Source organism: Cenococcum geophilum (genome assembly GCF_001692895.1).
Source record: "Cenococcum geophilum 1.58 unplaced genomic scaffold K441scaffold_12, whole genome shotgun sequence".
Taxonomy (NCBI): Eukaryota; Fungi; Ascomycota; class Dothideomycetes; order Gloniales; family Gloniaceae; genus Cenococcum; species Cenococcum geophilum.
Genome location: NW_027137570.1, coordinates 1,447,353 through 1,473,301, shown reverse-complemented (window position 1 = coordinate 1,473,301; position 25,949 = coordinate 1,447,353). Strand labels below are relative to the sequence as shown.

The window sequence follows — 25,949 nt, the reverse complement described above, 5'->3', positions numbered from 1 at the left end:
ATACCCAGAGAGCTGTTTTCGTCATGTCTTTGAACCCAGAACCCACCCAACCGGAAGAGCGCGAAGCTCAACATCTCGCGCCCAAATCCTATGCTGAAGCTGCCGAAGAAGGGGCATCGCCTCACTCTCACACGAATGGCCTTGATGGAATGAAGGAAATCAATGCTGAATCTGTCCTGACGAACGGCAGCATTAGACCATCTATACCACAGGAGCCCGACAAGGAGCAGTACGAAGGCTCAGGGCAGGATAACACACCCAGGAGTCCTATCCGGAAAGGACATAAGAGGAACTCGTCCTCAAAGTCCAATGGATCTAAGAAGGCGAAAAAGGATGAACGAAGTAACAGTCAGATGTACGAGCAGTACAAGGATGGGGATGGAGTGCTTCTGACGAGCATGAAGCCATCCGATAATTATGAGAAGGAGCTCAGGCAGGACAAGAAGGAGACAAAGAAGAAAGATCAACTTGTTCCTGGTAGAATGGCCGGTGCTGGCTGGCAGAGGAGTAGGTAAGTTGTAACAGCCAGTTCATATCAGGAGAGCCATCCTAACGTCACGTAGTATCCGCTTCGCACCCCTCAACGTACCCCTCCAAAGACGTCTCCAGACCCTCGTAGTCCTCATGCATACACTCAGTATTGCCTTGACTCTCACGACATTCTTCTTCCTTTGTAGCATTCCGATCTTTTGGCCCATACTCTTACCGTATCTTATTTACGTCCTCTTCTCCCACGCTGGGACATCTGGCCAGCTTTCCCACCGCAGTGAACGCTTCCGCCGATCTTCTATATGGTCACTATTCGCTTCGTACTTCCCTGCACGGCTCCATCGCTCTCACGTTCTCCCACCCACCCGCAAATACATATTCGGTTACCACCCGCATGGTATCATTTCGCACGGCGCATTTGCCGCATTCGCAACTGAAGCGCTAGGTTTCTCCCAACTATTTCCGGGCATAACAAACACACTCCTCACCCTCGATTCCAACTTCCGCATTCCCCTCTACCGCGAATACGCGCTCCGCATGGGCCTCGCCTCCGTCTCGCGCGAGTCATGCGAGAACATCCTCTCGAAAGGCGGACCCAATGGCGAAGGCATGGGCCGCGCAATCACCATTGTCATTGGCGGCGCTCGTGAATCCCTCGACGCCCGCCCTGGCGCCATGCGACTCGTCCTCGGGCGCCGCAAGGGCTTCGTCAAGCTCGCCATCCGCACCGGCGCCGATCTGGTCCCCGTGCTCGCCTTCGGCGAGAACGAGCTGTATGAGCAGGTGAATGCCACAGAGCACCCCCGCGTGCACCGGTTGCAGCTACTCGTGAAGAAGCTCATGGGGTTTACTGTACCGTTGTTCCATGCTCGGGGAGTCTTCAATTATGATGTGGGTATGATGCCATATCGGAAATCTTTGAATGTGGTGGTGGGACGGCCGATCAAGCTAATCCAGAAGACGCATCCGGGTAAGGATTATGTGGATAATGTGCATGCCGAATACGTCAAGGAACTAACGCGGATATGGGACGAGTGGAAGGATACCTTTGCCAAGGACAGAAAAGGGGAATTGGAAATTATCGAGTAGGCGTGGATGGTTTCTTTCGTGAGGAAATAAGGGTGTGAGTCATCGTATTATTATTTGTGAACTTATCCTTTCGGTATGGAATTGGCGCTGCGGATGGTTCAGCATCGAGAAGTGCGTAACTGGACGACATACATACTACCGATGGCTGGCAGCCTCGAGTGAGAAACGGCCTATAAGACTCTAATCAAGCGTTGTATTATGATTTCATCAGCAATTTAATATTTGAATCCTCTTTGCCACAGCCAAAATATCCTCAGTCTAATTAGTCATTAATCCAAAGCGTCAGATCCCTATCTAATATTTACTGTGGCAATTTTCAATTATGCTAGCTAGGCCTAAGTGTACAACCGTAAAACTCCACACAACGTAGCGCCGCTAAGCAAGGAAACAAGCCGCAGCCCAGCTATGCCCGCCATGGTACTAACAATCACCAACGCTATCGATAACATCAACTTGACCAACCGCTGCTCCTGCAGCTCCTTCTCCCTCACAGCCGACGCCGCCTCAGCATGCGGCGGATTCTGCCAGTAGTAGATCAACAGCACGGTAATCAGCTCGGCGCCGCCGCCAATCAGGGTCATGACGGTCAGCGGCTCGCGCTCCAGCTGGCCCAGCACGGTGGTGGTGATGACGAGCGCCTCGATGAGCGGTAGGGTCAGAGGGGGCGGCTCGAGGTCCAGCGGCCCGCCCTGATGGACCAGCTTGAAGAGGTCGGCCATGCCGTAGAGGAAGAGGTCGCGCGGGATGCCGACGCGCGGGTCCCAGGAGCAGAAGTAGCACGTCAGGAGGCTGCCGGCGATGCATGCGCCGGCCCATTTGAGCTGCTCGAGGGCGGTTGGCCGCGTAAAGATGTGGATGAAGTAGCGGGTTGAGAGGGCGTAGAAACATACGCATGCTAGGTATGTGAGACACTGGGGATTGGGGATGTTAGTTGAGTACCGGAGAGAGGGGTTTGGGCGACTGACTTCTCTGTTGTTTAAGTCGTCGAAATGGAGTGCCATTTCTTTAATATTTCAGCTTGGCTTCCTCGAATGGTGCGAAGATGTGCTGCTTAGCAGTTTCCGAGATTTATGGCTCCTATGACTGAGTTGTGTTGTGGTACAGCCCGGGGTTGCCCCGAGTGGCTTCTCATGTTTTAGGACGAATTCTTGGTTTCTAAGAAGTTCCTTAAAAAGACATCTAGTGCGTATACGTTTACCTATAAATACATAAATGGCTGTGAATGTCTTCCGGGCGGTGGTATCGATCCTGGTATCAGAAGTTCATCCATGCTGAAAGTTTCGTATGGGTCGGAAAACTGAACCTCCGACGGATGAGAAATCAACGGCTTTGATAGTGGAACGGACGAAAAGAGGACGCAGCGTCATGTATTAAGGACCACAGCTGTATTTTTATGAAGCTTTCTACTTTGCAGCCTTCAGAATAAACTCAATTGTCCCAAAGAAGTAAGAAACATCCCCCTTGGGCCATGCTATAGGGCTAACCAATAACACGCCAGAAGCACAGGTCCCATCTCAAGCACGCCATGAGCTCGCCATCTCCCCCGACGCCCATCTCTGTCAACTTCCGCAGGGAATCCTTAGACGAAGCCAATAATGGACGGGCAGCTGCTTTAGCTTTGCATGTCCGGAAGGTCCTTCATTCCTTCCATTGGCGGCGCAATGCTGCTCAACAGCCGCAATCTATTGAGAACCTCGGCCCACCGTCTCAGGAGCAGTTAGAGCACCCCTTGACCGAACAGCCCTACGATATCACGAGCATCACTCCTCGAGACTCTTTAGTGGCAAAAGAGAAAGCCAAGACAGTGCTATACTTAGCATATGGCTCCAACTTGTGCAAGGAGACATTTCGAGGGGAGCGTGGGATAAAGCCCATATCCCAGATCAACGTCCTGGTGCCAGAGCTGCGCCTTACGTTCGATCTCCCCGGTATCCCTTACTCAGAACCATGCTTCGCTAATACTGCACTACGCGACCCTACCCATCCTCCCACTTCCGAAAAGGAACAAGGCCGCCTCACCGATCCCCAACCGAACGACTACCACAAAGACCGCTGGAAGAAGGGCCTCGTTGGTGTTGTCTACGAAGTTACGCCAACAGACTACGCACACATCATTGCGACTGAAGGCGGTGGAGCGTCCTACAAAGACATACTGGTGACCTGCTACCCGCTGCCAACGTCTCCCACCGTCCCAGAATCGCCCACGACGTCACCATTTCTCGCGCATACACTCTTCGCTCCCCTTTCTCCACCCCACCCGTCTACCGAAGCGACATTCCAGCGCCCAGACCCCTCATACGCCCAACCCTCCGCGCGTTATCTCAAGCTTATAACTGATGGCGCTTTGGAGCTCGGTCTTCCGACAGAATACCAGAGCTACCTGGCAAATATTCGGCCGTATACTATAACATCGTGGAAACAACAGCTGGGCAAGTTCATATTTCTCGGTATATGGTTGCCTTTTATAGCTCTTATACTTGCGTTGCAGGCACAGTATCAAGATGAGAAGGGCCGAAGTCCGAAATGGCTAGTGCAGTTGTCTGCAGCGATTTTCAATGGCGCATGGGTAAGCTATGATGGATTTTTCAAGAACATTTTCGGCGATGGAGAAAGGACGCAGAAATGCCGACATGAGAGGGCAGAGGAAGAGAGGTATGGTAGGGGAAGAAGGTGGTTTCGAAAGAGACAGGGCGAGTCGAGAGATGAATTGCTGGATCAATGTTGATTGTAAAGGTACGTGTGACAGAAACCAATAAAGTTAGGGTGTTTAAAGTATAGAATAGCTCAAGACCTAACTTCACATGTTTCATGTAAACGCAGCCACCCTTTCCAATGAAACCCTTTTCTTTTTACACTCCCGCGATAGTGTCATGCATCAAACCATGGTCTATCCAAATCATCCAATCCCTTCAAAGCCACTGAAAGGTCAAGGAGGCCTGCTTCTCTTTGCTTCCTCTTGAGTTATGCAACGTTTCAGACGTCCTACGGTTTAGTCTCATGAAGCTTGACACGCATACGACACGAATCATACGGCTTCGAAGTCACCTGTCTCATCTACTATTCGTTAGCTCATCCTCTCTTACTGTAAAGAGCATTCGAATATGACTCACATTAAACAGCTCCGACTTCACCTCATACTGGCCCTTCTCATTCAACACCGGCTCGCCCCTATCATCCAGCCTCACCTCCCCAGCCCCCACCTTCACAAAATCATACCTTCTCGCCACACTCGCCAAAATAACCCTAGCCTCCAAATTCGCGAGCTCCTGCCCAATACAGTTCCTCGGCCCGCGCTCAAACGGCCTCCACGCACTCGCCGGCACCCTCCCCTCCCCGCCCGCCTTCCCCTCCGCCTCCGCAGACGTATCCGCATCCCCCAGCCACCGCTCCGGCACGAAATCGTTCGCGGAATCTCCGTACACCGCCGCGTCGCGCTGGATCCCGTGGTGGCACAGATACAGCACCATCCCATCCAGACACACCTCGCGGCCATCCGGCAACCGCACGACGCACCCGGCCCCCGGCGGGGCGCGGCGCGCGGTGCTGGCCGGCGGCCACAGGCGCAGCGTCTCCTTGATGACGGCGGAGGTGTAGGCCATACGGTTCAGGACGTCCTCGGCGCGGTCGCGGAAGACGGCGGCGACGTGGGCGGGGTCGGTGCCGGGGCCGAAGATGGCGTCGTGCTCGGCGCGCAGGGCGGCGAGCGCGCGCGGTGAGATGGACAGCGCGTAGAAGAGCCGTTGCAGCAGGATGCTCGTCGTGTCGTGGCCCGCGAACAGGAACGACTTTACTTGGTCGGCCGTCTGCTGCAGCACGGTGGGGGTCAGGGCGGGCGTGTCGCGTAGGCTGAGCGCGAGGACGCTGCGGGCGGCGCTGGTTTGGTGCTGGGATTGCGCTTCGGTGAATTTTTGGGCCACCGCGGCTTTGATGGCGGTGTTGGCGAGGCGGGAGAGGCGATAGCGCCGCAGCATTAGGGAGGGGTTGAGCCACATCCAGATGCGCCCATTGTCGGTGAAGGTTTGCAGCAGGGAGTGGTAGTATGTGACGATATCGCTGCGTTGGGAGGGTGGGCGTTGCGCGCCGAGGTCGACGTCCATTATCACTGCACCTGCGGTGTTCGGTGGGAGGTCAGCAAGCTCGTCAGGGTGGGATTTGACGGGCGGTAGTTGGTAAGAAGGGGAAAGGGGTTACGAACCGATTATGTCGAATGTGAGGTTCGTGCAGAGGATGTCGAGTGCGAACTCGGCGCCGGACTGGGCGTATGCATCGAGGTGGCCCAGGAATAAGGCTGTCTTCTCCAGTATGGGCGATATAAGGGTTATGAGGTGTTGGGGAGCAAACCCAGCGTTGTATCTCTTGCGGAGAGGTTTCCAGACTTCTCCCTACTGCATATGTTATGAAATGACTTGCGGCTGAATAGATATATGGTTTTCAAAAATAAAAATAAAAATAATTAATGAAATTTCATCAAAATGTAACCTATCAATGAAATGATAGCTACCTGTGAGAGAATGATTGAGTGTGACCCAACGATAGGGACGAGCTCCTGGAATGTGGGGGATTTTGGCGTGCTATACGGGAACTGCTTGGATGACCGCGATATTTGCTCCGCAACATCATGCGAAAGCACAACACAGAGAGCGTACGACACAGGGCGGATATCCATTAAAAGAATAGGAGGATTGCCAGCGGCTTTGGCGATCTGACAGAACACATAGTCTGCCGATCGGTGGTATGTCAGATTTTCGCGTATCTTTGTAGTTGGAAGGATTTCGATGGTATGCGGAGTGTAGGGGGGAGGAAGGGGGGGGCAGTAAGCGTACTCACCAATATGACGCCGTTTATCTCCAGTCTTGTAGAAATCGCTGATGGTTTTCATATGGCCCAGAACAAGCGAAGGGGTGAGATGAGGTATGTGTGCGTATTTCTTGAATCGCTGGCGCTTCGCTTCTGTGTAGAGATACCACAGAAGCAGTGGCATGAGAGCAAGGAGTACACGAGCCGTATCGGCCATCGTGCTGCTATCTTCTTTTCTGATCCTAATTTGTTGATGGCAACCAGACTCGACAGAAGCTGCTCGCCTGCTTTCCTATGTGTTGGCATTGGCGCAAATATAGCGTGAGGTAATGTACGGAGAGGAATTGCTCTTTGGTTATTTCAGCCACAGTCTAATCATGTTGGGTCTGCTAATTAGCCAGCTGTCTGCACACACGCACGGCACCTGCAGACCAGCTTCCACCCTCGAGATCTCAAATTCGGTACGCGCATCTAATTACTACTAACTATATATAGTAATTATAGCGAACGGCTACACGTAAGGACCTTTTTAGTTGCCCTCTTCTCCCCTTTAACTACGCCTCCGCTGCGGCCGCTAAAACGCGAATATAACGCTGCCTCTATAGAGAGGTCGAGAAAATTTAGCAATATCGTACGGGTGGAAACCTTACGATATTTAACAAGGATCACAATACTATAGAGAGGCCAATCGCGAATGGCCTCAAGTCCGCTACCATTACTATATACAAGGGGGTAACATGAACGGGTCAGACGCCCCCCTGCTAGTATGGTACACAAAATAACCTAGCCCTGCTATGTTACTTGGGGCTCGCTTATTTTTCTTTCCCTACTAGCAGGGGGGCATCTGACCCTTGTATAGTTGGTGATCAACCGAACGATCGACCGAACGAACCAGTGCGTCGCCCATCCGCGTAGCGGTATTAATTCCTTAGTTTAAGCTTACTGACGTAACCACCTATCTATTGTCTCCTCAATTCTCCGTCGCAACAATCCTAGCCTACCTGCTTACCTATACATTACACCTCTACCCCTACCGTCTATGGACTACACCATCTCCGGTCACTCGTATCATTATTAAAGCCTGTGTTACAGATCCACCTGGCAATCCTCAAGAACGTCACCGCTCGCTAGGAGATTTATTTTGTCAGGAGTTTCTCAGCCGAAATATTAATGTCATTTGGAGACTCGAGCTATGATCACATGCATATCCCCGGGGATTTTGATTCTAATCAGCCGGTACGTAGATATTTTATCTACAATCTCAATGCTACAGGCACGCTATGTTAGCGACTCAGTCAATCGAGGCACGAGCACAGTAAGAAGGATGCATACAAGCCTGTACGATTGGATTGTCTATCAACGAACATCCAAAGCTAGAGAAAGGAAAGGAGATGAATAGCAGCGCCACTTGAAGTAGGGTTTTATACGTTCCTCTAGCCACGTGACTATAACTACCTACTATATTCTGCCATTCAAGCGAGATTAGATGCGCGTACCGAATTTGAAATCTCGCCAAAGGGGTTCGTACACATCACTGTACTTCTGAACCATGATGGGACATTTATGAGCTTCATTGATCAGGTATGAATAGGTGTATCGAAACATGCGCTGGATAAGCAAACCACCTCCTGTCGCTTGCGATGGAACGCAACAGTGCTTAACTAGTAACCCGACTCTCCTGCATCATGTCCCCAGCTTTAGTTCATATAGTACGCAAGATCCCCCATGCCGTGCCTATCCCATACACTTTCACCATTACCCAGGAACCGGAATCGATTCTTCGAGTTATATCGGATGTCGAAGTGCTCACCACCCATGTTCTCAAGACAATCTTTGAAGTGTAGGATGCTACCGGGATAGACGGCCGTCACGTGGCCAGAGTTCTTGCCATTCTTATACCAACTGCGGCATTCGTCTGCCCAGACAGTACGCTTGAGGAATTCCTGCGACCAAGTATTATAGTCATCAACGGCTTCTTTCTTAACGTCAACTGACCTGTAGTGGAAACCTCCGTTAGCACTATCCACGTACAGGATCTTGCCCGCCCATTGGCTGGGACTTACTTAATGTCTTCGGTTGCGATTTTCTTCGCCCACTTCAGAATGTAATCGCAGGTCCACGATATTTGTGTCAGCACCGAACCATGCGAGATTGGGCAATTTGGTCCGTTGAACATGAAATAGTTCGGCATCCCGTCAACTTGAACCGCAAAGAAGGCTTCCGGGTCCACCTTCCATCTTTCGTCTAAACTTGCGCCGTCTCGTCCCTGAAACTTCCATGGCGGTATGAAAGACGCATCGAAGCCCGTTGCACAGACGATCATGTCGAAGGCCTCCTCTCCATTTGCTGTCTTTATCCCGGTTGCTGTGATGCTCTCGATGGCGTCCCAGCACATTGAAGTGTTTGGCTCTCGGAATGCTTCAAGGTATCCGTCTCCCGGAGTCAGACGCCGACAACCAGGTCGCCACTTGGGGATCATCTTGTCGGCGAGTTCAGGTGAGGCCTGCATTCGGTCGATCATTTGGGTCTTGCACAAAGCCGTAAGGCCCAATTGCGCCGGGTGGTCACGATACATGCCGTAGAAAAATCCATTGAGACTTTATGGAACCATTGTAATTAGCCTTGTGGACTCCGTAGATCGGTAGAAGTACTTGTTCAATGCTCACCTAGCCTCAAGCTCTTTGCGCAGTACTAAGTGGGCCTTGGGATCCTCTCTGAACCGCTTCTTGTCCTCTTCCGTGTATGAGAAGTTGCGACCATCCAGAGCTTTATCGGCACAGATGTTCACTGAAATCCAGGTTGGGTTCCGAACGAAGTTGACCAGTTTTTCGACTTTCGGCTGCATGGCCGGAACACACTGGATACCCGACGATCCGTTCCCAATGACAGCGACCTTCTTACCGGTATAATCGTAGGAATCATCCCTACCATGTTATCAGTCACGTATTTGGTTAAGGTGTACGGAATTGCATTTACCAATTCGCTGAATGTACCAGCTTGCCCTTGAAATCGAATAAGCCCTCGATCTTTGGCCATTTCCATTTGCTGACTGAGTTAGTATATCCGTACGCTCGGGTTATTAGCCCAACTCACTTCAAAAACCCTGTTCCATTGACGAATATATCTGCTTCGTCTTCCTTCACAGCGCCACTCCGATCAACCTTGATCTTCCATTTCCCGCTCTCTTCATCCCAAGTCGCCTCTGTGACCTTGGAATTGAACTGTACTGGTTCATCTAGATTGTATTTCCGTACCGTTTTCTTAATGTACGCCTCAATCTCTGATCCTGGGGCATAAAACTGCGACCACTCCGGATTTGGTTCGAAGAGAAACGTGTACGAGTCTACATGAATCTTCAGTTATAGTTCTTTATAGTGTTCAGGACAAAATATTACGAGCTGGAATGTCACTATCACACCTATCAGCGAAGGTCTTTTCAGAGTTTCCATCAAATAAAATTCTCACCATGCAACTCCTGGGTATCTGTTCTCGTACCACGTTCCACCAACGTCTGCGTTTTTCTCATAGATGACTAAGTCTATGACGTCTGAGAGCTTAAGTTCGAGCTTGATTTTGTGTGAAAGGGTCAAGCCAGAGAATCCTGCTCCAGCACAAACGATTTTCAGCTTCCTGCGGGAGAAGACTGGCTCCTCCTTGATCGGAACCCAATTTCTAGGTCTGTCACCTTTGGCAACAGCACCTGCATGGGTGATATGTGACCCGTTTATTTCCTCTGAGGACGGCATATTGCTAGATGTTCGGGAATTTGCTTTGGAAAACTTGGTTGAAAAATATTCAAGGTATAAGTTTGTGTCGATCGGAAGACCTGAAGATGAGAATGATGACTCTGCCTTATTGCAAGGGGCTCTGGAGCCTCATTATATACACTAAGTGGGTTACAAAGGCTGACGTCGACACTGACGTCGATTTGAAACTGTTACCTCATTGCCACTTGATCAATTGGGTAATAGGTAATAGAAAAGTAATAGAAATAGTATGAAGTCATAAGGTCTAAAGGCCGTTTTTGTCCACAAGGCGGACATGGATAGTCGCAGCTCTCTGAGACTTTGATGCCACTGCCGTTTCCTCATGCGACGAATGTATGAAAACGGGTCATTTCCTGGCTAGAGCTTAACCTTAAAGTCAAGAGAAGGCACTGATCCAAGCCCACAATGGCGAGACACAAAAGACGGCGTGATTTCGTATGCCTCGCTTGTTGATAGTCCTGAGTCAAGGGCACATCCTCCCACTCGTCACCGAACAGCTAACTATCTCTGGTCCTGATCAGCCAGCTAGTTATCAATGCAGCGGCAATGCACGCAGACAGGGTAAGACATTCACATCCGTGTCTGGAGGATTTAGATTCCATGCAGCCGGCCTAAAGTAGTGTCATGAATAGGACAGTCAGTCATACAATGACTCTAGAGATGCAAGGCCGTTGTCGGGCCTTGTCCCAGGAAGTTGAAAGACGGAGTTCGAGCTGAGGCCCAAAAGCAGTTCTGCACGGGCATATCCCGACGGACGCACAGAGAAAGTGGATCTCCATTGGACCACTCAGATGCGTTCGAAACAATAAAGTTGGTTGTTTTTTTCACAAAAAGCTTTATAGCTGTGGCTTTGGAGGCCATCAACAAAGTTGAAAATTATGGCTTTGTAAGGGCTTTGCATGCAGCAAAAGCTAGGACTAAGCTGAGATAGGATGTTTGTGATGCTTCAAGTGAGGTTTCTTACTTGCACATCCGCACCTAGCAGCGCACGGGCAGTCGGCTCTCGGCCACACCCGGACCACACTCTGGCTTCGGGGACTCTAAAACGTCCTGCCCGGTTTTCACACCAACACTCAGGAACCGAGCACGCCCAGTAGCCTCACCCGGTTACTTTCCACCCGCGACTTCCAACAGTGCTTTTATCAATATTCAATACTTATCGACAAGGATTTAGTATTTTCAACAACACCATAATAATATAGATATTTAATCGCTTTTTAATTTATATTTAATTCAATAATATATTACTATTGAAAAATACTGAATCCTTATCGATAAGCATTGAATATTGATAAAAGCACTGTCCAATACCGCTTCTTGGGGGAAAGTAAGCCGCTCGGCATGGCGTTAATCGACCCAGACTATTTCCTTTTGGAGAGTGACAGGAGCTGCAGTAGCTGGTGGCTTGGGGGACCCTTGTGTAACATTAGCATCCTGATCATCCCACCGCAGCCACATCTAGCCTAGCTCGCAAAAGTCTATATAAAATCTATTCACTTTTTTTTTAGCCAGGGGCTTTCGCACCCGGCCATTTTCAACCCAATCACCCTGTCAGCTTCTTTCGGTTTATGGACTCCTGAAACCTCTCTCGACCTCTAACCTCAGCGGTTACTCATTTCTGCACCCTGTTTCCCGTTGACGAGGCTTCACAATGTTTCGGCGACTTCCCATTCTGTGTATCACGAATCTCGTATAGCGCCAACCTTTTTCCTCCGTCCCTTGGCTCCAGGATTAATGCTTAGTGGCCATGTCTTCCTTCTTGTGCTGAGAGTGCAGAAAAGAAATATGACTAAGCCAGGATCTAGGGCTGAGATCCACCAACGCCCCCTTTCACTCAGGTGAGGCAGAGAACCTCGTCACACAATACCCGTGAAAGCTGACGGAGCAAAAAACACAACCATTAAACATGTTTGCCAGGGCTTCGAGACTCCCGTGAAAATATGTTTGTCTTTATGTGTATTGAGATTTTCACGGGCCGATGGCGCGTCTCCACTGTCTCGGGCGCATTTAATGTTCTCTTCTGCTCGTGACTTTTTTTAAATGCACTCATGTTCTTAACTTCTTGACTTCTTAATCAATTGAAAATTTAGCTGGTTGCTACAGACCGGATTATAGGTTCTGGCATTTACGTCTTAAGTATCCTTTTGTTCTACCTATTTTTCTTGCCACTCCCTCAAGAGCCACCATGTCAGCCAGTGGTGACTTTGGACCAGCCCCGCCTGGTGTCAACCTCACCGAAAACCAGAATGGCCAAATCTTCGGCGCAGTCATCACTCTCATGGTGATTGGTACTGTTGCTGTTATAATGCGATTTGTGGCTCGAAGTACACCGAATCATGGTGATTGGTACTGTTGCTGTTATAATGCGATTTGTGGCTCGAAGTACACCGAATCATGGTGATTGGTACTGTTGCTGTTATAATGCGATTTGTGGCTCGAAGTACACCGAATAGCATCTCGCTGGCGTCGGACGACTATCTTATAGTTGCAGCATTAGTAGGATATATCTTCATCCTCAAAGATAAATTTATACTAATAATCGCACAGCTTTTCGCATATGGAACTGGCATATGTTCTTTATTAAGTGAGTACCAGCTTCTTATCTCTTCGAGGAGTATATCCAACGTAATTCTTTCTAGGTATTAACTATGGCGGTGGAAAACATCTATGGGCCATTACGGCCAAAGATTTCATATTAATCTGGAAAGTTCGTCTCCACCTTTCTGGGCTCGGACCCCAAGCACGCTCTCTAACCAGCCACGTGCAGCTTTTGTACGCCTATGTAATGATATACGCCACAGCGGTGACTTGCACCAAAGTCTCCATCCTGTTGTTCTACCGCCGCATCTTCGGCATCAAGTACTCGCTGTACCTGTGCCTCTTCCTCACCATTGGCTACTGGATCACTATCATCGTCACTATTAACGTCGGCTGCCGTCCGCTCGACTACTTCTGGCGCCGCTACACGGACCTGACGGCCGTGGGCACCTGCATCGACATCCCGAAGTTCTTCTTCGGAAACGGCATCGCCGCCATGCTAATAGACGTGATCATCCTATGCGTCCCAGTGCCGATCGTATGGGGACTGCAGATGCCGACGAGCCAGAAGCTAGCCGTCGTGAGCATTCTGCTACTAGGAAGCTTGTGAGTCCACCTTTCCCTCCTCCATCCCCAACCCCCCACCCTCGCCCCTCCCCCCCAAACAAGCACTCCAGCCAAGCTAACCTACCACTCTCCAGCGTCTGCATCGCCAGCATCGTCCGCATCGTAACCCTAGAGCGCAACGTCAAGTCGTCGGACCCGACCTGGACCATGTCGCCCGTCTTCGTCTGGTCGTGCGTCGAGCCCTTCATCGGCATCGTGTGCGCCTGCCTGCCGACCTTCGCGCCTTTCTTCCGCCGCTGGTGGGCCGTTGTGCGCACCAAGGGCTCCTCTGGCCCCAAGCAGGCCTACCCCTCCAGCTCTAGCCCTTCCTCCGGGCCCGGTTCCAACCAGCTGAGCGCGGGTGGTGTGGGGGCCGGGTCCAGGCTTAGCAGGAACTGCGCGAAGGGGATTGGCGAGTGGACTGAGATGGAGAGTCCGTTGCGGGATGATGAGGTCGGGTTGACGAATAATATTGTGGGTGGGGGCGGGCCGGGCAGTTTCAGGACGAAAGGGAGTGATGAGGAGATGGGGACGATTCGGGTGAAGGAGGATGTGAAGTGGAGTGAATCGCATATGAGGATGGAAAGTGAGCGGTGAGGGGGCTGAGGGAGTAGAAAAAGAAGACCGGGGAATATTAGATTGGATATTGGTAGATGGGATAGAAAGTCTATAGGCTAGTTATGTGGCTAGTGTTGCCTAGCCTTGAATGTTGTATGAGACTGAGCCGCCAGATGGCGGCATAGTTCTTAAAAAAGGGTAGTCGTCAAGAACGGTGAGTCGGACTCTAGGCCTGTAATGTATACACAAATATTTCTCTGGCATGATGGTGCTGGCCAACATGCAACGTACTCACAAAGTGGAACTTCATTTTCGGTTCAGATATATTGATGATGTCGGTAGAGTTGCCCAGAATGGCAGTAGTCCAAATATATTAAAAACGCGAGGCTTGCGCCCCTATTTTGCATGGAATATTACTCCAAAGTTGCTCAAACACATTCAAATAACCACCACCCAACCCTCTATCCAACACCAAATACCTCCTAGGACTTGCCAAATAAATTCAAGAAGCATGAGAAAATAGAAGCGGAATACAAAAAGCCACCCTCAAATTAGCAACCTTCTCCCTGCTACTCGAATGCGGTGGTGAGAAGAGGCTTAGGTAACTACTGCCACCCAGTTCGCCTTGATATTTCGATATTTTATCCGAAGCCCTGTGTCTACCGCAATGTTTCTGGTCAAGTGCATCCTGAAATGATATAAGATATCACTCATCAGCTAATTCGTGATGACCATTAAGCTCATCCACTGCTGGATCAAACACGCATCCCCAGCTGCAGCCTCTCCTTAAAAAGGGCCAAAAAAGGTCGTCAGTTGTGCAGAAAAGTGTATCAGGGGTGCAGTGCCAATATTCAACCCACTCTGTCCGCGCTATGATGAATGGCCTGCCACAAATAGAGCAATCCTGTTGTGCGCTGCCGTTGGTCTTCCGGATGTTTTCGGCAGCATCAAGAACCTGCAGGATGTGGGAAGGAGTATCGGGTGGGAGCAGACTCAGGATCTGGGCGTGAGAGAGATGCTGGGTGCTAACACGGATGGCGAGATCGAGGAGTGATGGTGCGTACATGGAAGACGTATTGGGCGGAGACGCTGCTGGTCCTGATAGGGATGCCGGGAGGTGCCTCACATCTAACGGCAAGGCGGTGGGTGGGATTTGGGAGTGTGGCGCCAGAGTGCCATCGAAGCGGAAGAATGTGACGGGAGTTGATGCGATAAAGGCAGGTTGGTAGTTGTAAGTTGTGATAAATGTGTCGAGTCTATCCCGGGGACCGTGTAATTCCCTGGGTACACTTGAAGGTGAATAGGTGACTTCTTTCAAATATTTCCCCCCTCGACTTTGAAACAGGTTGCATAATTTTTCTATCCAAGCACATTGTTTTTCTAGTTCTTCTAGTTCTTTGGCTAGATCATCACCTGAGAGGGTTTGCTGAAACTTTGAAGATCTTTGTTTAGTAAGGTTGAGCGTCTGCTTGAGGTAGTCGACTACAAGGGCTATTCCCTTAATAGGAAAGGGTGTACCAAGTAGTACACCTTTGTCTCCAGGGAATTGAACACCTTGGAATAGAGGATTTGGGCGCACGTTCAATCGACGTAAATTGCCCTTAGGGCCAACTAAGCGCAATAGTTCCCAAGGGAGCCATCGTAACCGATTTCCAGCAAGGTTGAGCTCAACGAGATTGTGCAGTTTTGTAATGCAAGGTGGTAGCTCAGTAAGCTTATTATTCCGAAGGCTAAGTACGGAAAGATGCTGCAAGTTCCACAGCTCGGGAGGTAGAGTACGTAGAGCGTTGCGGGATAAAAAGAGTTGCAGAAATGGCGCAAGTGACTCGTAGCGTTCAGGGCTAGGAGCTTCGTTGTTAACGCGAGGATTGCGGATCAATGAGTGTAAAGATTTGAGCGTTGCGTCGGAAATTGAAGAGAGTGATAAGCCGCTGCAAAGTCGTTAGGCTGAGTTTTATAAAAGAAACCTTGATGGGTGGTAGGAGACGCTCACGATAAATCGATCCTCTCATCGCCAAGTTCCAGACGGCCCTCGATAACTTGCTGCGCGATCATATCATCTTGTGAGATAAATGAAGATGCATTTGAGCCTATGGAATTGGCTGCTTCCTCATCTGCATACTCTTCTGTGACCAAGTAAGGATTCTCATGCTGCACACCGTGATTGAAAAGAGTAGTTGAATCTGGAAGAGAATCTTCTGTGTCATCACTTGCCAGCCACACCCCGCTGTCTATATTTCTTGACAGCTCTCCTTTGGTCTTGGCACTCCGTGTTTCCGCAACCGGCTCGTGACTCCACCAAGTGCCTCTATACTTTCTCTTCTTCCTATGGGTGGCATAGTTCTCTAGTCCCTCGGCTTCCGGAGGGTCATCACTAGAGAAAACAGGTGGATCGCTGGACGTGTGGGGCGTCTCGCTGTATATGGAGCGAGATCTTTTCTTTCTGAAAGAGAGAGGATATTGAGGAAGGAAGGGAGGGGAGCTCGGTGGCTCTGGTAGGTCGTGACCCTGTTCTTGAGACATTGGAAGGAGGAGAAGAGAGAAGAGAGAAAGGGAAGATGTTGAGGCGGATGAACGCGTCGCGCTATGATCATGTCACGCTTCGGAGAATTAAACATTGCTTGGCCAAAGCTTTTAGCCTCGTACGTCATGGAAGCGGTAGGGAGATCCTCTTCTTTCCTAAAACTGTATGATGCTATCGTATCTCTTAACCCGCTGAAATTCGTCCACGCGTTATCGATAAGAATCAGCCAATTAGATTAACGCAATCGACTGTACGCGTTGTTTGGATTTTGGTGTTCTGCACGGACCACTTACTCCGTGCACGCTAAGCGAGTTAAGGATAAAGACTGGTCGAGTTTCTACTAGCTTTACAGCAAATTGATCCTTCCGTCAACGAGGGGAATCTGCTATTAGAAGCGTAAATCTGTAATGCTGAGCCACCAATAGTTCTGCCACCATCCTGGCCCGCTGCTGGAAATAGTTCAACTTGAGCACCCAGGCGACTAAACAACTCAAACTCCATCCTTTCGGCAGCCTTCGGACCATAAAGTATGTCACCAACGACATCGGAGCCGGGCGGGAAGCCATGCTCAAATATAGGCTCGCCAGCACCTCTCATGTTGGCTAAGACAGCCTGCCTAAAGTGCCAACGCAGAAGCTGATCAAGAGGTCGTTGAGGGTTGTTAAGAAACCTCTGATCAAGATGCTTGCCGGCAAAACCGCAATAATTAGGCATAAAAAACATAATCTTATAATTATCCTAAGATTATTAGCTACTATATCTTTATAGGAAATATAGGCATGCATACATCAGGGTTAATTGAGAAGTCATAGATATCAAACAATTGGTGTATCAGTCCTAAGGAGCAACCCATTCTGCACGGAATTAATGGTTCCTCCTTTCTCTGGCGGAATCGTAATCCAGCGACTGCAGTTATTGTCAATCCAGTGACCTTCATAGGCCAACGGAAAGACATGCGCAGCCTCAAACCCCGTATATGAAAATTCGCCACGATAAGAAGTTACCTCTATCCCTGATATAACGCACCGATGATCTCGCGAACGGACAGCATCACAGAAGGGTTGGGAACAAGTTCTAGTTTTAAGAGAAATTGTACGGAGAAGCTATGGCTCATTATTAATCATAAAGGAATCTGCTCATCACTTAGCCGCCCAACCATAAAAGGGTATGTATAGAAACCGACCGGTAGCAACAATATAGTACTTCCCAGGTTGAGGTGGATGGTTATCCTTTTCTATTTGGGTATCGCCTTCACCGCGTAAAAAGAAGGTATCTGGGAATCTCCACCATCGAGTAGAAGTTGGCATTCGTGATACCTTTGTCGACGGATATACCGCTGAGCACAGTGGCTGTATCGTTGGCGTCGTAGATATAGGCATTCCAGAATATTGAACGGAGTCGGGGAGGTACGGTGGAGGGTTGGTCGGATGCGGTGGAGGTTGGGGATGACATGGTGGATGCTTAGGATACGAGGATTCCTCCATGGTGCTGTTACTATCCCTTTACGCGGATATAAAAAATTCCGACTCTGCGAATATGTTGACTCAGAGCGCAGGCAGCACTTTTGAGCTTGTTGTTTAATAGAATTAGATGATTTGTCACTGTCTCAACGTCGATATTCTTTACGAGTGCGCCATGGCTGGACCGGTAAAGCTGGGCCGACTTGGAGATTAGCTTGCCGCTGAAGTCGACAAACTGGACAATGTTTCCCACAAGGCCGGTAATGGCAAGGGTCTCCTTCTAATATCGTATAGGTTGAATAGGAAGTAAAAGGCCTTCGCCGTTTTTGAGACCAGCGAATATGCGGTGTCATTTTCAAGGCTGAGTTACCGCGATGAGGGGTACGAGACTGCGGTGCTGGAAGGCACAAGGCCGGCACGGCTGGGTGCAAAATTTCAGGTAGATTCCAGCCTCGGGGACTAAGCGTAGGGCATACTAGAGCTCTCGCAATGTGGCTTAATTAATTCCCATGTCATAACTCCAATCCTGCAACATCCAGATGTATAGCCTGAGAATCATTACCCTTTCAAATCCCGGCAATACGCCTAAATCCAATATTCGCAATTGTCCTTCCCTCTCCCTCAATCCCCTTGCCTTCCAGTTTATCACCCTGGCTCAGAGCTAACTCTGTCAACACTTTCCCTAAATCTCTCGTAGGACTAACCATATTACTCCACGTTTTCCTCATCACTGGTAGGAGCATTGAGTAGGCCATTGGCTGCTTCGGCATGAACGGATGGATCTCGGGATGTGCGACAAAGTCAATGCCAGCAGGTCGCAAGGAGTATGGCCGGAAATTTGGGTTCGACTTGTGGAGTGCGAGGAGCGCGGCTTCGGCTTGACCTTTGATCTTGCCGAAGAAGGGTGTGAACATTCCTGGCGTTGTGGTTGTGCCTTCGCCCGAGACGTAAACAAATGTGAAGGGTGAGTCGGGGGAGAGAGTGCTGAAGGCCTTGGCGGCTGCGAGAGGGTAGTCGTAGGTGATTTTAATGTAATCACTATGGACATCATTCTGATTAGCATAGGGCATTCACAAGGTATTGAATTAATTGCATATGAGAGCTTGAGGGATCACATACGGTTTGCTGACTTGGGTAGCGGATATTCCGAGCGCCCATACGCATCCTTGAGCTCCCTTGAGCTCCTCCAGGAGACCTGTCTCATAGGTGTTGAAGTCCTTGTGTATGATAACCTTTGCTTTTCCTTCGTGCCCTTCCGCCATTGGCACGGGCCGCCTGCTCAGAATAGATATTCGAGTTACTTCCTTCATCGCAAGCATATTCTGAAGAACGGCAGAGCCAACAAGACCTGTAGCGCCGGTGAGTATTAAATGCATTTTAAAGGTGTCGCTAGTGGTCAGAGATATTGGAATACAGAATAGTTTGGAATGATTCACAAGTTCTTGGGAAGTGGCATGTTGCGATGGAACGTTAGCTCCATTTAACATTCTCTTGATGTGGCTTACTCAGCGTCTTAACTCCGCGTAAGCCAGCACCTTGACCGCGTTTTGTACGCGAGTGGACTGGCAAGGCTGAACTCTAATGAACTGATTGGCGTGACGATGCTTGAAGTAGCTCGGCCTTGCCCTTACTCGCATGGCTGGCGTCAGCCAAGACTTCAAGCCAAACGTGACTAAGCCAAGGAGTTATTCGTGGCTGAACGCTATTTTCACCATCATCAGCTCTCCAGCAGACATGACAGTCATCGGATAGCAATAGTGCTTCATGCGAAGCAGAATCCAGGAGTTGAAGGAGGTCTATTGTCTGGCGTTGGTGGATGGATGATCCCTACCTGGGAGGCTCGGAGGATCTGTTCCCTGTTGTCCGTATTTCGCATCTCGCGCTACTCCTGCTGCGCAAGATGTCCTCACACATATTTTCTCTAAGTTCATTCTTCAAGCCATCCCTGTTTCTTCGGTATCCGTCTTTCATTACATTCTGATTCGTTCCTTTTTTCCTTATCGTCGAAATGGCCACACAACGAGCGCTAGAAACGCCTGGTATTGTATCCAACATCTTACACCAACTTTCTGAAATGAAATACCGAATCAAAAGACAATATAGTCCCGAAGATATCGTAGAATTTGTCGAATTCCGGCCTACTCTAGTTCCCTCTGTTCTTGTCAATAGACTCTGGGCAGATGAAGGAACCTGCGTGCTCTGGGGAAACTATCCGCACATTCCGGCCCTCGCCTCCATGGAACCAGAAAGGCGCCAGTATTATGCTAATAAAGTCTGCAAGATATTTATTATTAGTCCGCCAACTGAGAGCACAATATCCCTAGAGTGCTTGACAGATCTTAAATGGCCTCTGCTCAGGTCTTTGGAAATGGAGGTGGACTTTGCAAGGCACGGGGATCAAATAAGATCGATGCTACACTCGAAACTTCAGTATCTTGAGGTCGCAGGCTACATTAGCGAAGGACAAGGGTATTTTAAGCAATTTTTATTGCCTACTATTTTTGTAAGTTCTGTATCTTAGCTTTGTATATGCGCACGTGACTGTCAATTGAAATACAGCTCATAAATATCTGAAGGGCCTCTGTGAGAATCTAAAAAGCATCCGCTTCGGGCCAGGCGAAGTGGGTGTGCCTGAAGACCTTCTGCACTCTAGTTTTCTGCAAGTGCATCTCGAATTGACACCCTCTCTCACCAACATTGAAATCAAGTCGAACCGCTTTATCGGAAAAGACCCGTTGTTTTGCTACTTCGGGCAACGGCCAGGCTTAGAGGGCTTAGAGATGGATCTGGAGCCGGGCGTAGATCTTGTGCCAACCATACAGGGCGCCACAGTCCCGCTCTTCCAGAATCTAAAAAGATTAGCACTCATGTCATACCCTGAAGTTGCTCACGCACTCATTAAGCACCTTGGGACCGTGGACCATCTCCAACTAGATATATGTCGGATATCAGAGCAGCCCGTCTGCGATACCGATATTGCTCTGATCAACACCATCCTTAGCCACCTCTCCCACTGCCCACGCCTCCGCCACCTCAGACTCGGTTTCGCAGGCCTAGCAGAGGACTGCCCATCAGAAGCAAACCGTCTCACACTTAGCGGGGCCTCTCTCATCTCGCTCGCCTCCAGCTGCCCAAAGCTGACCTACCTCAACATCTTCAGTCAACCCTCCGCCATCGACGCCTCCTCCATCTCCAGCAGAGACTTCGACTCCTTCTGCGCCAAACTGCCTGACCTAGAATACCTCTCCCTAAAACTCCACCCGCCAACTGCCTCCACCCTATCTGCGACCGCGCTCAAGAGCCTCAGCACACACTGCAGCAGCCTCTCCATCCTGCGCTTGAAAGTTGTATTCGATCTCTCCGTTCTTTCCATTCCAACAACAGCCAAGCCGAACGTCCTCTTCCCTTGCCTCGAAGAACTTGGCTTCGCTCGGCCGGACGTCGGGACTGATTTCGAGGATGCGGTCGTCCATGCTTGGGGTGCGGTGCTCGAGACGCAGTTTCCGCGGCTCGAGGTGCTGGAGGCGTGGAGTGATTGGACAGGGGAGGAAAATGAGAGTCTTAGCTATGTTGAGCCGCTTGAGAATTCGCTGGGGAGTGTATGGGAGTTTTTGAGCGGCGTGGAGCAGAATTTGTGGGAGGAGGAAGATGGAGATGAGGAGTGGCAGTATGAGGACGGTATACTAGATGGTATTGAGGAAGGGGAGGTGGAGGAGTGGGAAGAAAAGGTTATGAATGGGAATAAAAGGAGGGTCAGCATTTAAATGAGGATAGGGAGCGCGAATTCGAAGTGCAAGAACAGTACCTGGATTAAGAGAATGGATCCTGATCAACAAAAGGCCTTCAGGGGTGGTAATCGTAAGATACATATGAGGTTGGCCGGATCAGTCGTTCACATTCTCATACACGGCGATCTAGGGCTGGATGTATAAACATGGCTGGTTTGGGTTCTGAATATCGGGAAAGCTTCTTTCATATATAAATTCACTAAAGAAATGAGAAACGGATGATAGAAAGGCTAATAACATAGGCCGATTTTGTAAGGGATTATCGTTCTTGTATGCGTAGTGTATTGAGATAGAAGTATATCATCACGTGATCTGTGTGATTCTATGGAAAATTTGGGACGATATTAGGAATTCTGCTTCTATCTTAGATTTTGCTATGGCATTTTTGGGTAATCGCTTTAGTAGTAGGAATCACTTCTATCCTGACTCGGCGCTTCGGGCTTGGCGAGGCATTGACGATTCATCAATCCCGGAACTCCATCGGCACGCAATTATCGCCTACCAGCTTCTCACTACGCATGGTTCGTAAACTTTAGCATTCTTAGATATACATTTGACAGCGTGCTCCCATTATCTTCCCGGTGAGCGCCTAAACTCTGCTATCTAAGTCCCTAGAGTAACACCTGAAACACCCTTGTTCTTGCGCTCCTCTCAACCCCGTTACTTTAGTTGACTCCTTCTCACTCTTCCAAAATGAAGTCGGTCCTAATCGTTGGTGCTGGACCGTCTGGCTTGGTGGCTGCGAAGACTCTATTGCATTCCACTCCAGGAAAATTCAACATCACGGTGCTAGAACAGCAGAACCGTGTGGGTGGAATGTGGGTGCTAAGAAAAGGCGAAACAGGCGGAAAAGTTAGCTCTGAGATGTCAACAAACCTTAGCCGGTTCACCGTCGCCTTTTCTGATCTTTCCTGGGATTCTGTAGACTTGGATAGCGATCTCAGTGAAAGCAAAGGGGAGAAAAAGAGGAATCACATTCCAATGTTCCCTAAAGCCTGGCAGGTTGGAAGATATCTGGAAACATACGCGAAGAGATATATACCTAAGGATATTATCCACCTCAACAGCCGAGTGATGAAGGCAGAAAGAATACTGCAAGATGGAGTCAAAAAATGGAAAGTCGAATGGAAGACACTGTCGGACCAGTGCATGCCAGCCCAGAAAGATTTCGTAGAAAATGCTTCAATACCTCAGAAGGCAGAAGGCTCTCTGTTTCAACGCTGCTATGACTATTTAATTGTTGGAACCGGATTTTTCTCTTCTCCGCGACCATTAGCACTGGAGAAGCCGGAAGATGGAAGTGATCAGCCTTTTTTCCCACCCAAGATACAACACAGTTCGGAATTCGTTGACCTTGAAAAGCTTTTGTCTAAAGGAAGCAATGTCAAAGGCAACATTGTTGTTATTGGAGGCGGCATAAGCGGCTCGGAGGCCGCAGCAAATGTTGCATTTCAAATCTCAAATGCGAAACACGCGCCCCTCTCGAAACAAAACTATGCTAGCTGTAATGTCTACCACGTATTTTCTCGTCCATTTTACTGCTTGCCACGATATCTGCCTCAAGATCCATATAGTCCGGAAACTCAGAGCTACAGGCTAACTCCGACATTCTCACCTCTTGATCTCTGTATGTACAACCTCTCTCGTCGACCTGACGGCCCTATACTCCCCGCGCATGGCCGCATGGCTCCAGATAGGGCTCTCAAATTACATCAATTTATCCACTCACTACTTGGCGGTGACCAGCGAGATCTCGGACATCCTGAAGTTGTCTACAGTCAGCAGCAGCAAAAGTTTCCAGCATATACTGGGTTGGTTGACATGTATTCCGAGTTCATAAGGTCCGGTGGTATTATACCTCTCCGTGGAAGAGCAGTACAGCTTAATGCCAATGCCGACGAGTTCGGTATTTTTAATCCAGAGGCTGTTAAGAAAGAAGGTACCGTGAAAGCTCTTTCACAACCACCTTGGGATGTATATGCACCGAATGTGAGTGCTCTCCACACTCTATTGCGAATGCACTACGAATTTCCATACCCATAATACCCATCCTGCGTAATCTTCAAAAACTTTTGCCACATGTCTCTACTGTACTAATACTAATACTACAGGAATGTATAATTGATAATGTTATTGGTGTTATCTATGCAACCGGCTTCACTCCCCACACATCAATTGATTGGTTATCAGAAGAGGTTCGGGGAGCATTGGAGTATGACAAAAATTCTAATCGCTTGCCTTTTCTTTTCCAACGTCATAGCATTTTCAACAACCAGATACCTGAACTTGCATTTGTCGGATTTTACGAAGGCCCTTTCTGGGGAGTCATGGAGATGCAAGCTCGATTGGTTGCTAGGAAGTGGGCTTCTCCGGATGAACGTGTAATCTCCTCAGACACGTCTGCCAGCAAGGCATCAAAAGAAGAGCTTGAGGTGATGCGAGATTTGAGAGATGCCATAATTCAGCATTGCGATGATGTTCCACAGTTCTGGATGAATGATTATGTCGGCTTAATAGAAGGCCTCGCGCAAGAGTTAGGTGTGGAGCGGAATGATTCGGGTTTCGATGGGAGAAAAGGGCCCTGTATCGCAGCACGATATGCTGATTCTGGGTGCGATCAATCTCAAGCCGAGGTAGTTGTGCGTGACCTACGAGATACTATGGAAGCTTCCTCTACTCAAGCCCGTTTTGTTGCTGCTGCTGCTTTTCGCGCAATGCAAGGTACTTGGGTTCTTCGACGCAAACTTGATAGTCGATTAGCTGGATTCCCTTCTGGAATTTTCGAGGGAACGGCGAACTTCCACCCCCGATATCCCACAGATCCCGAGTTTACAGCAGAATATCTCTACATTGAAGAAGGTGTCTTGACAACTAACACGGGATTCACACTCAACGCTAACCGACGCTATGTTTATCGATACGACGAGGCTTCCGACAAGATTAGCGCATGGTTCGTAAAAGACGATGGCAAAACTGTCGATTATTTCTTCAACGAAATGCAGTTCCAGTTGCCGACGCCAGACACCAAAGCCCAAGGAAAGGGTTGGATTGCTAACGGAGCTCACCTTTGTGAAAAGGACATGTACGAATCTCTCTGCGAATTTAGGTTCAGGGGTGTGAGCTTGGAAACTTTTGGCATAATCTACGAGGCTAAGGGCCCGAAAAAGGACTACACGAGCGAGTCCTGGTATGAGAGGTAACTTTCATTGCTGACGATTTCTTCAATCCTAAAGATTAGCAACGAAATATATCATCATACGCAGCAACCTGTCTTTGATAAAATGGCTCCCGTACAGTCTTTCTGCGCACTATCTCACCAGAGGGCTTCATTCGCTTCACAAACTAACGCGGATTTGCTCTCACTCATATACAGTTTAGCGGATCTTCGGGCGTCCGCACGAATGTTGTAATAGTTGGTACAATCAACTGGAGTGGTCTACTCCCTAGATAAGCTTATATCATGATCTTGGGCTTCGGAATTTTACCAAGATCCTCGAAAACCTCGATCTAAATAACTTCCATTTACCATCCTACACGACTTCGAGTAAGTTAGCATGTAATAGTGCGTTGCGAGTACGTATTCGCTGAACTGTTGGTCTTCATTCTATTACTACCGACTTATTCCGTACCATCACCCACTTTATGTCACATAGTTGAGCACAGCGCAGTGTGAAATTTCACCACAGGCACAGCAGCATCTCAGCGATTCAAATCACCGTTCTAATACTAGCAAAAGGGACGAGATGTGACGAAAACCGAGTTCTGGCCGGGCTTTCACTCAGCAATACAACTCGAGGAGAGAAGGATTTATCGAACCAATGTCACTAGCGAGAATTTGAAAGTTATGCGGCATGTCAATTACCTCCGCTCGTATCTAATTCGAAATTAAATATGGATTTATAGCCTAAGGACCGGGCTGACTTTTTGTCACTCGGCTGCCTAGGATAATTACATGGCTGGAGTTAGCTCCTTGCTCCCCGGTAAAGGGCCCCGCAAACTAAGACCCCCCTCTACCTGGAGGTCTCGAAAACGAGGGCGGGACACCGAAAACTGTCAAATCATTTGCGTGGATGCAAATGGTCCTCCTGATGCACTTCCACCTCACCTCATGTCTCACTTCGTGGCATGTTGGAAGTCACCCGAAGGATTTTCTAATTCAGTTACATCTCAAGCTTTCCCCCTTAACCTATAGTACCACTAAAACAGGACCATTTTCAAACAGTTTTCAAAAGGTCCTAAACGTCCGCCGAGTAACGTGATACGAGCCACTAGTTTCTTGCTTGTGCTATCGTTTTCTATAGGAATGCTTTAAGCAGTCACCGTCTTATTGAAC

General features: G+C 49.1%; 11 protein-coding genes across 11 annotated transcripts; 5 read left to right on the top strand and 6 right to left on the bottom strand.

Moving 5' to 3' along the window:
• Positions 1–23: 23 nt before the first annotated feature.
• On the top strand, positions 24–1,578 carry K441DRAFT_685801 (diacylglycerol O-acyltransferase 2A; the record flags this gene model as incomplete). Its single annotated transcript, XM_067651925.1, has 2 exons — positions 24–511; positions 564–1,578. The coding sequence occupies 2 exons, from the start codon at positions 24–26 to the stop codon at positions 1,576–1,578; spliced, it is 1,503 nt and encodes a 500-aa protein (XP_067506219.1).
• A 335-nt stretch (positions 1,579–1,913) lies between these two features.
• Positions 1,914–2,579, bottom strand: K441DRAFT_675662 (uncharacterized protein; the record flags this gene model as incomplete). The annotated part of the gene is made up of 1 exon (XM_067650873.1): positions 1,914–2,579. The coding sequence occupies one exon, from the start codon at positions 2,577–2,579 to the stop codon at positions 1,914–1,916; it is 666 nt and encodes a 221-aa protein (XP_067506218.1).
• Positions 2,580–2,913: 334 nt separating this feature from the next.
• Positions 2,914–4,463, top strand: K441DRAFT_656708 (uncharacterized protein). Its single transcript, XM_067648047.1, has 3 exons — positions 2,914–3,023; positions 3,077–4,311; positions 4,399–4,463. The coding sequence occupies exon 2, from the start codon at positions 3,104–3,106 to the stop codon at positions 4,301–4,303; it is 1,200 nt and encodes a 399-aa protein (XP_067506217.1). The 5' UTR covers positions 2,914–3,023; positions 3,077–3,103; the 3' UTR covers positions 4,304–4,311; positions 4,399–4,463.
• Positions 4,464–4,560: 97 nt separating this feature from the next.
• On the bottom strand, positions 4,561–6,592 carry K441DRAFT_550712 (cytochrome P450; the record flags this gene model as incomplete). The annotated part of the gene is made up of 5 exons (XM_067643060.1): positions 4,561–4,632; positions 4,689–5,686; positions 5,774–5,960; positions 6,080–6,297; positions 6,406–6,592. The coding sequence occupies 5 exons, from the start codon at positions 6,590–6,592 to the stop codon at positions 4,561–4,563; spliced, it is 1,662 nt and encodes a 553-aa protein (XP_067506216.1).
• Positions 6,593–7,708: 1,116 nt separating this feature from the next.
• Positions 7,709–10,216, bottom strand: K441DRAFT_656704 (FAD/NAD(P)-binding domain-containing protein). Its single transcript, XM_067648046.1, has 7 exons — positions 9,841–10,216; positions 9,771–9,784; positions 9,469–9,718; positions 9,352–9,420; positions 9,042–9,299; positions 8,439–8,972; positions 7,709–8,370 (listed from the first exon to the last, which is right to left on the bottom strand). Exons 1-7 carry the CDS (start codon positions 10,119–10,121, stop codon positions 8,073–8,075), a joined length of 1,704 nt encoding a protein of 567 aa, XP_067506215.1. The 5' UTR covers positions 10,122–10,216; the 3' UTR covers positions 7,709–8,072.
• Positions 10,217–12,324: 2,108 nt separating this feature from the next.
• Positions 12,325–14,146, top strand: K441DRAFT_607045 (uncharacterized protein; the record flags this gene model as incomplete). The annotated part of the gene is made up of 6 exons (XM_067645426.1): positions 12,325–12,488; positions 12,596–12,638; positions 12,690–12,726; positions 12,782–12,849; positions 12,910–13,286; positions 13,382–14,146. 6 exons carry the CDS (start codon positions 12,328–12,330, stop codon positions 13,881–13,883), a joined length of 1,188 nt encoding a protein of 395 aa, XP_067506214.1. The 3' UTR covers positions 13,884–14,146.
• An 11-nt stretch (positions 14,147–14,157) lies between these two features.
• Positions 14,158–16,516, bottom strand: K441DRAFT_694770 (uncharacterized protein). The gene is made up of 2 exons (XM_067652749.1): positions 15,838–16,516; positions 14,158–15,775 (listed from the first exon to the last, which is right to left on the bottom strand). The coding sequence occupies exons 1-2, from the start codon at positions 16,365–16,367 to the stop codon at positions 14,551–14,553; spliced, it is 1,755 nt and encodes a 584-aa protein (XP_067506213.1). The 5' UTR covers positions 16,368–16,516; the 3' UTR covers positions 14,158–14,550.
• Positions 16,517–16,643: 127 nt separating this feature from the next.
• Positions 16,644–17,674, bottom strand: K441DRAFT_38750 (uncharacterized protein). Its single transcript, XM_067641490.1, has 3 exons — positions 17,552–17,674; positions 17,156–17,500; positions 16,644–17,106 (listed from the first exon to the last, which is right to left on the bottom strand). Exons 2-3 carry the CDS (start codon positions 17,321–17,323, stop codon positions 16,681–16,683), a joined length of 594 nt encoding a protein of 197 aa, XP_067506212.1. The 5' UTR covers positions 17,324–17,500; positions 17,552–17,674; the 3' UTR covers positions 16,644–16,680.
• Positions 17,675–18,394: 720 nt separating this feature from the next.
• Positions 18,395–19,204, bottom strand: K441DRAFT_685796 (uncharacterized protein; the record flags this gene model as incomplete). The annotated part of the gene is made up of 2 exons (XM_067651924.1): positions 18,395–18,866; positions 18,948–19,204. 2 exons carry the CDS (start codon positions 19,202–19,204, stop codon positions 18,395–18,397), a joined length of 729 nt encoding a protein of 242 aa, XP_067506211.1.
• Positions 19,205–19,629: 425 nt separating this feature from the next.
• On the top strand, positions 19,630–21,956 carry K441DRAFT_656697 (uncharacterized protein). Its single transcript, XM_067648045.1, has 2 exons — positions 19,630–20,331; positions 20,405–21,956. The coding sequence occupies exons 1-2, from the start codon at positions 19,837–19,839 to the stop codon at positions 21,590–21,592; spliced, it is 1,683 nt and encodes a 560-aa protein (XP_067506210.1). The 5' UTR covers positions 19,630–19,836; the 3' UTR covers positions 21,593–21,956.
• Positions 21,957–22,117: 161 nt separating this feature from the next.
• Positions 22,118–24,887, top strand: K441DRAFT_632277 (nucleotide-binding domain-containing protein). Its single transcript, XM_067646340.1, has 2 exons — positions 22,118–23,605; positions 23,728–24,887. The coding sequence occupies exons 1-2, from the start codon at positions 22,310–22,312 to the stop codon at positions 24,814–24,816; spliced, it is 2,385 nt and encodes a 794-aa protein (XP_067506209.1). The 5' UTR covers positions 22,118–22,309; the 3' UTR covers positions 24,817–24,887.
• The last annotated feature ends 1,062 nt before the right edge of the window (positions 24,888–25,949 follow it).

Excerpts from the sequence above, each read along its gene's own strand:
- K441DRAFT_656708 (XM_067648047.1), top strand. The coding sequence starts at position 3,104 with ATGAGCTCGCCATCTCCCCCGACGCCCATCTCTGTCAACTTCCGCAGG.
- K441DRAFT_656704 (XM_067648046.1), bottom strand. The coding sequence starts at position 10,121 with ATGCCGTCCTCAGAGGAAATAAACGGGTCACATATCACCCATGCAGGT. Across the intron at positions 9,421-9,468 it reads AATGGAACAGGGTTTTTGAA|CAAATGGAAATGGCCAAAGA; the intron begins GTGAGTTGGGCT and ends TAACTCAGTCAG. Across the intron at positions 8,973-9,041 it reads CGCAAAGAGCTTGAGGCTAG|TCTCAATGGATTTTTCTACG; the intron begins GTGAGCATTGAA and ends GGTTCCATAAAG.
- K441DRAFT_694770 (XM_067652749.1), bottom strand. The coding sequence starts at position 16,367 with ATGTCTCAAGAACAGGGTCACGACCTACCAGAGCCACCGAGCTCCCCT. Across the intron at positions 15,776-15,837 it reads GATGAGAGGATCGATTTATC|CGGCTTATCACTCTCTTCAA; the intron begins GTGAGCGTCTCC and ends ACGACTTTGCAG.
- K441DRAFT_38750 (XM_067641490.1), bottom strand. The coding sequence starts at position 17,323 with ATGTCTTTCCGTTGGCCTATGAAGGTCACTGGATTGACAATAACTGCA. Across the intron at positions 17,107-17,155 it reads ACTTCTCAATTAACCCTGAT|GATAATTATAAGATTATGTT; the intron begins GTATGCATGCCT and ends TAATAATCTTAG.
- K441DRAFT_656697 (XM_067648045.1), top strand. The coding sequence starts at position 19,837 with ATGGCCACACAACGAGCGCTAGAAACGCCTGGTATTGTATCCAACATC. Across the intron at positions 20,332-20,404 it reads TTTTATTGCCTACTATTTTT|GGCCTCTGTGAGAATCTAAA; the intron begins GTAAGTTCTGTA and ends AAATATCTGAAG.
- K441DRAFT_632277 (XM_067646340.1), top strand. The coding sequence starts at position 22,310 with ATGAAGTCGGTCCTAATCGTTGGTGCTGGACCGTCTGGCTTGGTGGCT. Across the intron at positions 23,606-23,727 it reads GGGATGTATATGCACCGAAT|GAATGTATAATTGATAATGT; the intron begins GTGAGTGCTCTC and ends CTAATACTACAG.